Source organism: Panicum virgatum, chromosome 2N (genome assembly GCF_016808335.1).
Source record: "Panicum virgatum strain AP13 chromosome 2N, P.virgatum_v5, whole genome shotgun sequence".
NCBI lineage: Eukaryota > Viridiplantae > Streptophyta > Magnoliopsida > Poales > Poaceae > Panicum > Panicum virgatum.
Genome location: NC_053146.1, coordinates 66,940,671 through 66,953,426, shown reverse-complemented (window position 1 = coordinate 66,953,426; position 12,756 = coordinate 66,940,671). Strand labels below are relative to the sequence as shown.

The 12,756-nt window shown below is 53.1% G+C and overlaps 1 protein-coding gene across 1 annotated transcript; it reads left to right on the top strand.

Annotated features, from left to right (window-relative positions):
* Positions 1-8,230: 8,230 nt before the first annotated feature.
* On the top strand, positions 8,231-10,133 carry LOC120659020 (peroxidase 2-like). Its single transcript, XM_039937101.1, has 3 exons — positions 8,231-8,292; positions 9,106-9,247; positions 9,381-10,133. Exons 1-3 carry the CDS (start codon positions 8,231-8,233, stop codon positions 10,131-10,133), a joined length of 957 nt encoding a protein of 318 aa, XP_039793035.1.
* Positions 10,134-12,756: the final 2,623 nt, after the last annotated feature.

The following is a 12,756-nucleotide window of genomic DNA, read 5'->3' as shown; positions in this document are numbered from 1 at the left end:
TACTCAAAATTCAATTCAAATTTGTGCACAAAATTTTAGTTGGCTCATGAGAGGTACTTCAATTGACATGTGCTCAATTGAACTTCAGCCAAAAATCAATCAAAAACAGAATAAAACCAAAGACTTTTTGTGTAAGTTTGCAAATTTACAAATAGTTCAAAATGTAAGTTTCAAATGAAAATTTGCATAACACGAAAGTTGTAGATCTTGAAAAGTTATGAAAAATTGGTATTCAACACTTTTTCATTTGAGCCCTCTAAGGAGGAGATATTTTTATTTTACCGACAGGTCCCTGGAATTTCAGAAATCGCAGAAAGGCCCTCACCTCCTTCTCTCTCCTCCCGGTTCCTCTGTTTCGCCCGCCGCCCGCCGTACGCCGCCGGTGGACCTCGTCCACGGTGCGTCTATGGCCAAATGGACCCGGGAAGCCCTCTAGCGCCACCTGGCTTGCCCCTTGGCACCTCCCCGCGCTCACACGCGTCCTGGGCGTCCTCCCGAGCCGCCACGACACCCCCCATGCGCAGCGCCACCCGCTCGCTCCGCCAGCCCGCCATCGAGCCACCCCGGACCGAATCCGCCTTCCCAGACGCCACTCCACTCGCCCAGGTGCTCTCTGGCCTATAAGTAGCCCTGGAGCCCCGCCGTTGCGCGGCTTCTTCTCCTTCTTCCTCCTCCCGCCGCTCCGCCATGGCCGGCGAGATCTAGCTCGCGCGGACCAGCCACCCCGGCCCTGCATTGCTCCATCCGACCACCCCACAAGCTTCTCCACCCTCCATTTAAGCTCCACGCGCGCGGAATCGAACCCAGACCCTTCCCGTCACCGTTCCCCCTTCTGTGCCGTCGCCGGCGAGCTCGGGCTCACCACGGACCGGCCAGCCCAGAGGGAGACCGAGCACGACAGCTACCCCAGACGCATCCTCACGCTCTCGCGGTGCTCGTGCGCGCCCCGTTCCCATACCCCGAGCCCTCCTTCACCTACAACGCCGGCGACCCGAACATCCGCTCCGCCATTGATGCCGACGAGCTTGATTCCGTGCACCAAGCACTCGAACGCCGACCAGGGTAGGTGTTCCTCGATCCCTACTCTCACACGCGCCTCCCCGTTACAGCCCCGGTAAGCCCTGCCTAGCAGAACACCACCGGGCGAGCTGCAGCGGCGGAGAAGGCCGGCGAAGGGCCCGGTTGTAATTTCTTTTTTTCATTCAAGGGTGTGTTTGCAAGAATTCCAGTGTATACCAGTGAACTTCTAAAATGCAGACAAAATCACAAAAAAATCATAAAAATGTAAACTCAACGGATCTGGAAATCCTTGTAACAAGATCTACAAATTTTGTAACAGTCACATCTGCATAAACTCAACCAAATTTAATCTGGGAAAAAGAATAAGAAAATCACCCTATGCATGTTCAGGAAGTTCTACTCAACAACTGACCTTGAGTTTTGAATATGTTATCACTACTGGAATTTTAAGCTCACAGTAAAAATATGGCAACCAACCAAAACATTTATCATGTTGGAACAATCAAGATTCTCTAATCTATTGTTGTCTTACTCGATTTAATACTAGAAAACATATGCATGAACTTGCTCTGGACTTTTTACTGCGTACATGTGTAACTAAAACCTTGTTAATACAAAAATTTCAGATTTATTAGAGTTCTTTTTCTATATACCATGTTTTATGCTTGTTTAATCGACTTAATTCATCATATATAGTTGTTATGATCGGAAAAATCTATATTTATTTTTGAAGTCTCACTTTAGTTCTGTGGTCTTGCCTAAAAATTTTGAGCTGCAGTTACTGAGTTTAGCTTGGGTTAATAGTCATGCTTAGTATATCATGGTTAGATTTATCATTTTTGTTCTGAGTAAAATACACCATATCTGATCATGATCTTTTGACATGTTCTTGTTTAGAGTATTCTCTGTTTGTAATAAAAAGTTCACATGCAGTACATGTCATTTGAACTGTGAGAAATTTATGTTAACTCATGTTAAATTAATTACATAACTAATATATCTGGTGGATATAAAGCTTGATAATTTTTCTGGAGTATGTTTAGCTTATGAATAGGCTCTGGTAAAATTTTGAGAACCATATTCCTAGTGTAACTCTCTGTAGAATTAATCTTAGTTAATGGCCTGCTGTTTTTTATCTTTTTGTCACCTCTGCTGTATAAGTGAATAAAATCTAGATAAATTACAGTACTTAGTAGATGCTTCCATAAAATTTGTAGTACCAGAACCCATGTTAAACGTTCTGTAAAAAAGTGAAGTAACTAGAGTAATCTACTCACATGAATAGTTGTGGTAATTGCTCTATGGTTAGAATATGAAATTATACCATAAATACTTAAGTTGAATCTGTGTTGCTTTAGTTTTTCATCACTAGCTCATGAGTAGATTTGTTGTTATGAAATAATGAAAGCATGCTATGTGTTATAATGATAAAATAAAAACCAAACCACACAACTCTTTTATGAAGTAAAGTGAAATTAGAAACTACTCTATAAATGACTGCCCATGAAATAAAATGTTGAAATCATCACTAAATTAATTTTTGTTGAACTACAACTTTATCGTGAAGGAAAGAAAACCTTTTATCCATGAGTAACTCATAATCTCGCATTGCATATAGAAGCGGTTAATCTCGCGGACGGGGACTACGAATTGGTGCCCGCGGACTCTCGTATGGATCAGGAGGTCTCTTTGAACTGTGCTAACTTGTCTCAAGATCTAGGCCAAGCCCCAGAGGCTTTTCTGCCTAACAGTGCCCAAGAAGGCAAGCCCTGTTGCATTATGTCTTATTTTCCGAGTTATTATTCATCTATCTACTTATAATGTGTTGTAATAGTTTCTTTCCGCATTTAAGTTTTCTAGGCGTTGATCGAAAACCTTAAATGCATGATCCCTAGGTACCTATGTTTGATCCCGGATCTTTTTATCGACTAGTTGCCATGCTAATTAGGTACAGTAGAAGTCGAGGGGTTTCCTGCCTCTCGCGAGCAAATAGGAATTTCACTGACTTTAATTCCTGCTGAAATGTAAGGACAACGGACGGGGTTGTGTAGTTGTGATACCCCGCTGGTGTAGTCAAAAATGGCTAAGGTCGCGGTGTGTGGCTCATTTCGTTAAGCGTTTGAAAGTACTAGCCACATACCGAGAAATATGGTAATCGGCAAGCTTAAGTACCTAATTGGACCGGCGAGTGGAACGATCTCGCACCCTCCTGGTAGAAGTAGGGTTTATATTTTTGTCGCGACGTACGGGTGCAGAGACGTCGGGCTCTGTAGTCGGGGAGGGTGTGCCGGATCCACGGACTGGAAAGAAAGGGAACTGTAGCGTGGGCGGGAGCGAAGTCAATCCCCGTGCGTGTGGTCTAGGTTCCCCTGGCCATGTTGAAATTCGATTCAGAATCGTCCGCCTCTCACGGCATGAGATTGCTTAATGTTTTCGGTCACACAGAGTAACAAGTGAAACATGATGATGATAATACTGCTGGTTGATTAAATGGTTGCTCTACCATGTTTGTGTAGAGTTAGATGCAAACTTAGAATGGTTAATCTAACTAAAAGATGGCTAGATAAAATCTGAAAATAAGGACCAACTCTTAGGGGCTATTTTTGGCAAAACAAACCCCACCAACCAAAAAGCCTTGTATGTCTAGTTATCGGACTATGTTATATCCGGAGACGGGTCAGTTTTGCTGAGTATTAGTATACTCAGCCTTGCTTGTGGCACTGTTTTTCAGGTACTAACTTTGAAGATCTGTTCGCGAGTCTTACTTGGCCGTGTACCTTACCTCCGGGTTTTTCTGTGGAGTGGGATGGTCCTTCAGCTGGTGCTGATCACCCCCCTGCTGAGTGACGCTTTCGTACGGGCTTTATCGATGCGTCACGTATCTTGCTTGTTATCTTTTAATGCTTCCGATGACATTGAGACTTGAATAATTTGAGTAGATGGAACTCTGTGGTACTTTACTATTCCGAACCTAGTTTGTAATAAATTTCCTTTCCGCTGCAATCACTCTGAGATGTATGAAATATTCTGTATTGTAATCTCTGGGCTCACCTTCGTGTGAGTGTTGTCTGCTGATCCTGGAATAGTGTGGCTTTAATCGAGGCTTCACTCGAGGAACTACCGGTGAGTGCCAATTTTGGGTCAGAGTTGCTTAGCAACAAAGATCAGTGCACCCGGGCCCAGTAGTTTTGGGTGGTTCCGCCACAGAGCCGTCGAAAATGGAGGAGGTGGACGGACCAATTTGGGAGGGTCGAAAATTCAAAGTCTTTGACATGTATGCCATTAAGAAAGTTCGTCGTGCCGTGTATACCACTGAAAAGTTGAGTGGATCGTTTGTGCCATCGCGCGAACTTCTTTACATGTGTGCCACTTTTGACGGATGGAGAGACTTAACGGAGGCTAACGGAGGTGCAAAATGACCCTAATGCCCTTCTGCTTTCCCTTGCATGTGCACTAGTTAGGCTACCTGCACCTGCAGGGAAGTCGTTGCTCCCCGCTCCTGCACAGGCCACCGCCGTCCATCGTTGCTCCCCGTGCCCGGGCAGGCCGCCGCCGTCCATGCCCGTACTTCAGGCCGCCTGAGCTCGAGAGAGAAGGAGAGCGAGACAGGCCGCAGCGAGCCCCGCCATCCCGGTGCTGCCGGATCGACCTCCGGAGTAGCCGGCGGAGGACCGGCCGGCGCAGGGCGAGCGGCGGCGCCATGGCAGCAGGCCGCCAAGCTCCTCCAAGACACCACGTCCTTGCTCCTCCACGCCGCGCGGAACCATAAGAGGGGGAGAGAGAGAGGCGCCGCCGCTGCCATGGCCCCCGTGGTCCGGAGCACCAGAGCCATGGACCCCAGCCTGCGCTGCTCCCCCGCCCGGCCGCCCGCGCAAGCCGCATGGCAGGCCACGCGCGTCGCCGCCGCACCGCAGCCCGCCCTGCCGCGGACGTCCTACCGCGGCCGCCCCGCCGCGGCCGCTCCGCCGCGCCGTGCGCCCGCCCGCGTCATGGACGCTCCGCTGCACCGCGCGCTCGCCCGCACCGTGGCCGTTCCGCCGCGCCGCCCGCCACACACGCGCCGCGCAGGCCTCTGCCTCGAGCTCCGCCGCCTAGAGCCGCGGCCTCCGCCCCTCCGCACGCTGCGCGCCCCGCGGAAGCTCCTCCTCCTGCGGCAGCCTAGGAAGCTCCAGGGGTGGTGGCGGACCTGCGAGCTCCTGGCGGCCGCCTCGCGGCGCGTCTGCGCGGCCTAAGTCCCGGCGCGGGTGCCGAAAGGCGAAGCGAGGAGGGCCGGCGGCGGTGGGCGGAGCTGGCCGGGCTCGCCGCCGCAGCAGCTGCAGAGCTTGGGCCGAGCTCGGAGGAGCGCCTTTTTTTTAGCAAGACGTATCTATATTAAAAGATAAGGACAACATACATAGTAGACACGTACACAAACACACGCGTACAAGGAGGATATCGAGGGGACAGCTGTCCCTACCAAACAGCACAGAAGACCCTAGAAACATTATAATTAACAAGAAGGTCCTCCAAGGTCTTTGTCCTTGCCGTCATCACTGTGCATCGCCGCCGCCAGCCTCCGTCATCGAAACCAACGCCGGAAGAAACCAAGAACAAGCGACTGCACACCAGGACCAGGGAAAGCACCATCGCACCGTAGCTTTGCTTGGAGCCGCAGAAATCACCCGCCCCGAAGAACGGGATTGAAGACACCGATGTCGTCCGTCGGCTGGGGCCGCGCCCCGTACCTCCCTGGCCCGGGATCTGAGGCCACCGGTGAGAGCCAGAACAAGACACCAGATCCCCTCGCCTCAAAGCCACACACCCCTCAGCCACCCCTCCAAATCGATGGGTTGCTTCTCCCTGACGCAGAAGAGAAACACCACCGAAAACTCCAAAAGGACGAACAACATCCAAAGCTTGAACAGAAGCTTCAGATCTTGAACACCCAGACCTCACAAGGCCATCAATGGCGCCGGAGCAGACGCCATCAAGGTGGAGGAAGGCCCGGAGTACCTTATTCTGACGCGAAGCCACCGCCGCCACCTCGCCGGCTTCACCTGGACACCAACACCTACAGTACGTAGGACCTAATCTACAATACCGAGCGAAGATCCACGATCCCCCCTTCCACCCAAGGCCGTCAGGCCATTGGAGGCTAGGGGAATCGCGAATCCCGCCGGCAAGAGCACCTGGAACCTCCGCCGCCCTCCTTTCGTCCCTCTGCACTGTAGCGGAGGGGAGAGAAGAGGGCAGACCTTTCGGAGGAGCGCCTTGGAAGAAGGGGGAGGGCTCACCGCCGCCCGGAGGAGGATAGGGAGCGCGAGATCTGCGACATCTTCTTGCCAGGGCATAATGGTCATTTGCATTGATGGGTCCCACTGTAAAGGCTCTAACTCTATTAAATTATAACAGAAAATGAATGGAATGACACATATGTCAAAAAAAAATTCACACGATGATATAGACGACCACTCAATTATTTTTCAGTGGCACGGTGCGGCGAGACCAAAAGGTAAAAAAAAATGGAACATAGACGTGGGCTGAAAAACAAAGGCACGCGGGCGGGGAGAAGCAGCCCGCCAATAAAAACAAAGAACAAGGCAGGCTGGGCCTCTTTATTTTAGGCCGCTCTTCTATGTTACGTGTCTGGCCCCCGAATTCGAGCTTTTTTTGGGCCGCTTTACTTCGCTGGCCTCCTTTTATCATTTTGGGCCTCTTTCTTTACCTATTTTTTTCTTTTATTGCTTCATACTAGAATTATATGAATATTCAGTGGAGTAAAGTAGTAGAAGACTGGAGACCGCCGGCTTGCTTCATGCCTGTGTGTCGGTATGGAGATTTGCATGCACCAACCGGCCGGTGGTTCGATCAGGGTCGCCACTGTTCCAATCCTTGTCTAAAACAATTATTAGTTCACTTAAAAAAACAATTATTAGTCTACTGCGCACAAGTCAGATGCGGCGGGGCGGCGGCCAATGAAAGCTTGGCGCTGCTTGGTGATTTGTGCAAGCAAGCATCAACGCACCGTGTGTTGCTGCGATCGATCCAAGAAGTAATTAACTGATCCGAAGCGAGCCGGCCGGTGCAGATATAGGGCGCCTTCGGCAGGGCTCCGCGAGCGGCTCCACCGCCGGCTCGGGCAGGAGCCTTGCCAAATGGGTGTGCTGACAACGGGCTCTAGGGGGAGCGCTCCAGAGAGCTGGATCTTTTTTTCCCGACTGTTTCGACGGAGCTGGTTGAGCCAGAAAACATGGCTTCACCAGCTCCGGCTCTGGCTCCAGCTCCACCGGTTGGAGGAGCCCTTCCAAACGGTGCCATAGTGTACTCCGGCCGGTGCGCTATTTGCGTGTTGCCAGCAGGTCCATCTGCATGACCTCGCGTTTAGTACTTTGCTAATTGCACCGACATTATATTAAATTTTTTAGATAATGGAGAGAGGGCCAAGAGGAAATCAGTCCACAAAATCTTACGCGCAGTAGAGATCAACACTAGTACTGAACCAAGTTAAAAAAAGAAAGTCCCCACAATCTTCCGCAAACGTACGGTGCAATGTCAGATCAACACAATCTTACATGCACCGACATCACATGCGATGGTGCTTGCGCATAAAACAATGCGCCGCCGTTAGCACCAGCTAGCATTTCGATCGATCAATTACGCAAACGAGAAAATATCAGATGGAACTGGCGGAAATAATGGCCCATCATCGATCAATCAGCTGCTGTGCATGGTCGCCCACATCATACTTGCTCTCCATTTTTTTAGAACTTAAACTAAGTCCCCACAACGATTAATCCCTGCCGCGATTTCAGAACCTCGCTCTGGCCGGGCTAGCTAGGCCAATCATGCATGTTCGGACGCGCAATTCCATCGATGATCGTAATCCCAGTGCGTCTGCGGTGTGCCGCCCAGCTTAATTAGCATACACGCCGTGGGTCAACTGCCTGAGCTGTGCCTGTGCACCTGTGTCCTGTCCTCCATGTTACCCTTCATTGCAAATGCATGCATGCACCTCGTCTCAACTACTGTACTTCGTTCTCGAGTCCACCGCGACGCGCGGGAACATTCCCTGCGCGTTCTCTCTCCTCCTCGCCGCCTCGCCTCGATCAGGGCTATTAATCCGGTGGAAAGCGCGCGAAGGCAAAACAAACGATCGATCTGGTATTCAGTTCTGGTGTCAGATCGAGACAGACAGAGACGGCCATCATCGATCAGCTGAGCGAGAGCAACCATGGCCAACCTTGCGCTCCCATTAATAACCTTGCTCGCGCTCCTGGGGTCCGTGGCGTGCCAAAACGTCGTCGTCCATGCTCCGACCACAAGCCCGCCGCCTGCTCTTCCTCCCAGCCCAAGCCCACCGAGCCCGAACAGGATCTCCTATCCTCCAAGCCAGAGCCTACTGGATCTTAACCAACCTACCAATCCTCCGAGCCCAAGCCGGCCAACTGTTCCTCAGCCTAGCCCCGGTCCAGTGGGAATGGCTTATCCACCAAGCCCAAGTCCATCGAGCTCAACTTCACCGCCAGCTTATCCTCCCAACTCAAGCCCACCCATTTATTATCCTTCTTGTCCGAGCCTGGTGGCCTCGACTCCACCTGCAAATCCTCCCAGTGCAAGTCCTTTCAACCCATTGGTCCCACCTACTTACCCTCCCAACACGAGTCCAAGCCCAACCACGTACCCTACGAGTGCAAACCCACCAGCATATGCTTCTCCAAGCCCAAGCCCATCGACCCCAATTCCATCCACCAATCCAGCAGCTCCAAGCCCTAACCCAATCCCGTCTAGCTCAATCTCGAGTTCACCCAATTACCCTCCTACTAGTCCAAGTCCTAGCACAATCCCGTCTAGATCAATCTCAAGTCCACCTAGTTACCCTCCTACTAGTCCAAGCCCTAGCCCAATCCCGTCTAGCTCAATCTTGAGTCCACCCAATTACCCTCCTACTAGTCCAAGCCCTAGCCCAATCCCGTCTAGCTCAATCTCGAGTCCGCCCAGTTACCCTCCTACTAGTCCAAGCCCTAGCCCATTCCCGTCTAGCTCAATCTCGAGTCCGCCCAGTTACCCTCCTACTAGTCCAAGCCCTGGCCCAAGCCCTGCTCCATCAGGGCTTAGTGTCGGCTACTACATGTACTCGTGCGCCAACGCGGAAAGCATCGTCAGGGAGGCCGTGAAGAGTGCCATAGCCAGTAACAATGGCACGGGCGCCGGCCTCATCCGTTTGTTCTTCCACGACTGCTTCGTTGAGGTAGGTATTCCTCATCTCTTTCATTATTTTTAGAGAAAAGGCCATTGATGGCTAGTGTCAATCCATTTGCTTATGTAGCATCATGTTCTGAATCTCTCTGTTCTTACGTCCTGCATTAATTGATTTGATTCAGGGATGCGATGCTTCTGTTCTCCTCAACACGACCGGCTCCGCCCAACCCACGGAGAGGGCCTGCGCGCCCAACCTGAGCCTGCGCGGCTTCGATGTGATCGACGCGGCCAAGGCGGAGCTCGAGGATGCCTGCCCCGGCGTCGTCTCGTGCGCGGACATCGTCGCCTTCGCCGGCCGCGACGCCACCTACTTCCTCAGCGGCAAGGCGGTCGACTTCGACATGCCAGCGGGGCGCTACGACGGCCGCGTGTCGCTCGACAGCGCGGCCCTCGCCAACCTGCCGCCGCCGTTCGCCAGCCTGCAGGAGCTCAAGGACATGTTCGCCGCCAAGGGGCTCGACACCGAGGACATGGTCACGCTCTCCGGCGCGCACACCGTCGGCCGCTCCCACTGCTCGTCCTTCTCCGACCGCCTCCCGCCCAACGCCTCGGACATGGACCCGGCGTTCGCCGCCGAGCTCCAGGCTAACTGCACGTCGCCGACCGGCGCAGACAACACGGTGCCGCAGGACTTCGAGACCCCCAACGTCCTGGACAGCCAGTACTACAGGAACGTGCTCAACCACGAGGTGCTGTTCGGGTCGGACGCCGCGCTGCTGGCGTCGAACCAGACGGCGGGCATGGTGAGAGACAACGCGTTCACGCCGGGGCTGTGGGAGGCCAAGTTCAAGGCGGCGATGGTGAAGATGGGCCGCGCCGGAGTCAAGACCAGCACCGACGGCGAGATCAGAAAGAAGTGCTGGATGGTCAACTAACAAGTATCCACTGCTAATCGGATGGTTTGCTGTGATCACGTACTACTACTTCATCATGCATGCCACATTATTAAAGTATGGTGCCTGCATGTGATTGAGGATAATATAACGCCGCGTATACATTTTTTTTCAGCCACCAACTGTACATGTTCATACCATAGAACACACATATACAAATTCTAATGAAATTTAATTAGTTTTTTATTAAATGCCTGGGATTTTATTTGGTGTATTTCGTTTGTTGTCACTCTTTTGCTATTTCACCATTTGGTGGATTGAAACCTGAACTCTCTGGCTTTTTACAGAACTTATATGTCGGTGTCCTGATCCGGCGGTCCGGCACCAACTAGTAAAGTGCTGCGTGATCTCTCTTCCTGGATGATTGATGCAAAAGGCAACACAGGAACGCACGGTTTATCCTGGTTCCGGCCGCGGGGCCATACGTCCAGCAAGGGGGTGTGCGAGGGCACTGTATTATCTTACACCGAGGGTGCTTGTAGTAGGGGATATAAGCGAGGCGAGAGAGGGAGGAAAGCTCCCAAGTCCCTGCTAGAGGAGGTGATTGAGGCAAGTGTCAATATCGGGGCTCAGAAGAGCGTGTGTGCTCTTGTGAGTTGTGCTAAGTGTGGAGAATAGCACAGATGGATAAGACAGAGACCGCCTCCCCTTTTTATAGACACAAGAAGGAGAGGTGCACATGTATGTGAGGGGGGAGAAGTTCTTCCCCGAATCGGGGGCGTGTAGTGGCAGAATACTGTAGAAAGTACACTGTGCCTCACTGGAGAGTGAGGCGCTGGGCGTGCAGTTGTCCTGGGTGTCGTCCTTGGTCCTGCAGAGATCGCGCCGGCGTCCTGGCAGCTCCAGCGGGCGGCATGGTGGCTCCTGTAGAGGGTATGTCCTCCAGACGTGGCGTGGCAGCATTCCGAGGGTCCTGCAGGTCGGGGTCTTGATTTGGTCAAGGCTCGGGCCGTGCCCGAGGGTCGTGTCCATGCCGCTCGAGGGGCCTGCAGCGAGGAAAGTACGAGGGAAGTACAAGGAGTTGGCAGCACAGTGGCCGGAACAGCGTCACGCACGTTCGCACAATGCATCGCAGGCTCCCACAGTGGTGCCACTGCGTCAGGAATGGCTGTGCAGTGACCGGAGTTGGTGGAGAAGACCCTGGTCGCTGCCATTGTGCGGAGTGGTGTCCTGACGCCGTCTGACCTGAGCGCCGTGGCGGAGTCGTGAGCATTTAATGCCTCCGTACAGCGAGCGGGTGATCGGGTGGCCGTTAGTCTTTTCTTTCGAGGGTTGGCCTCGAGCGAGGCAGAGTCGACCCGCGTGCTCGAGGGTAGGCTCGCTACCCTCGAGCGAGGCGGAGACGCGGAGCGCTGTCGAGGGTCCCGACGGGGAGCCCTCGAGCGAGGCGGAGTTCGCCCCGCGGGTTCGAGGGGGTTCGGATGGGCCGCATTGTGTTCCTGGGCCGTGAACTGTGCTTCTTTGAGTCCTTTCCTTTCCTTTGGATTGGGGGGAGTCCGTGGACCTTCGTGGGCCAGATTGTCTGGCATGTGTTTTGCATTTTAAGGGTGATTTAGTCCTCTAGTTAGGGTGCCCCTAATTATGGTACCCGACAGTAGCCCCCAAGCCTTTGTGGGGATGAGCATCAGCCCTGCAGTGGCTTGACCCTTCGAGGGCGTAACCCGGGTGCTGACCGTGAGGATTTTGGGTTGCCCGGTGGGGGAGCGACGGTGCTTCGGCAATCTTTGTCGGAGAAGGTTATTCCAAGATCGGGGTTCGTTGTTGGAGAAACAATGGGGAGGCCACTCCGAGTTGTCTATGCAGATCATAGTCGCTTCAAGCACCATTGCGTAGCCGCTGGGGATGTCGCCGTTGTGCTGATGAGGGCATTCGAGCTGGTCTGCGGAGGGTTTTGCTCCTCGAATATGTGAGATTCCTCCGTAGGGACGCGTCGTGCACCCGCGGGTGTAGCCCCCGAGCCCTTGGAGCAGTGCTTGCACTCGTCCAACGGCTATAAACGTCGCCCTGCATGGTTGGTTGATTGGGGTGACTGCCCAGCGTCTTTTTCAGCCGGCTTAGGCGTTCCTTTCAGTTGGCCTCGGCATTTTTCATGCTGGTGCAGCAGCCTGTGATTTGATCGAGCAATTCGGCAGGCGCGAGTTAAGCGCGGGAGGTTGATTAAACACGTGGAATTCCGCATTTGACGGTTGCCGATCCATTCGAGAGTGCGGCCTGAGCCGCGGTGTGCGAGGAGCCCCCGAGCCCTGCCTGCGTGAAGGCGTTCTAGGGACCCCCGACTTTCGTTACGACCCTCGTCGCCCTTCCGCAGGGAGGAGGGTGAAATGCGCCATGCTACCCATGCCCGGGCCGCGAGCCATGGCTGCTTCGGTGAGCTGTTATCGGGTGGTTCAAATGGACATCCGTGCCCCGTTCGGTAAGGGTCGGCTTGTGGTCTGTGGACACATCACATAAACGCTCGCAAGGGTTCACTAGGTGGGGCTCGGACCCATTCGATAGGGTCCGAGGGCTCAGTGCTCTCCCTCGATGGGACCCCCCTGCTAGGCACCCTCGACTGGCCTTGAACACTGCGTAGGATGTCTCGAACTCCGTGTTCGAGGGTAGCTTG

Coding starts and splice junctions, on each gene's coding strand:
- LOC120659020 (XM_039937101.1), top strand. CDS start 8,231: ATGGCCAACCTTGCGCTCCCATTAATAACCTTGCTCGCGCTCCTGGGG. Junction 8,293..9,105: donor CTGGGGTCCGTGGCGTGCCA/AAACGTCGTCGT, acceptor CCCTGCTCCATC/AGGGCTTAGTGTCGGCTACT. Junction 9,248..9,380: donor TCCACGACTGCTTCGTTGAG/GTAGGTATTCCT, acceptor GATTTGATTCAG/GGATGCGATGCTTCTGTTCT.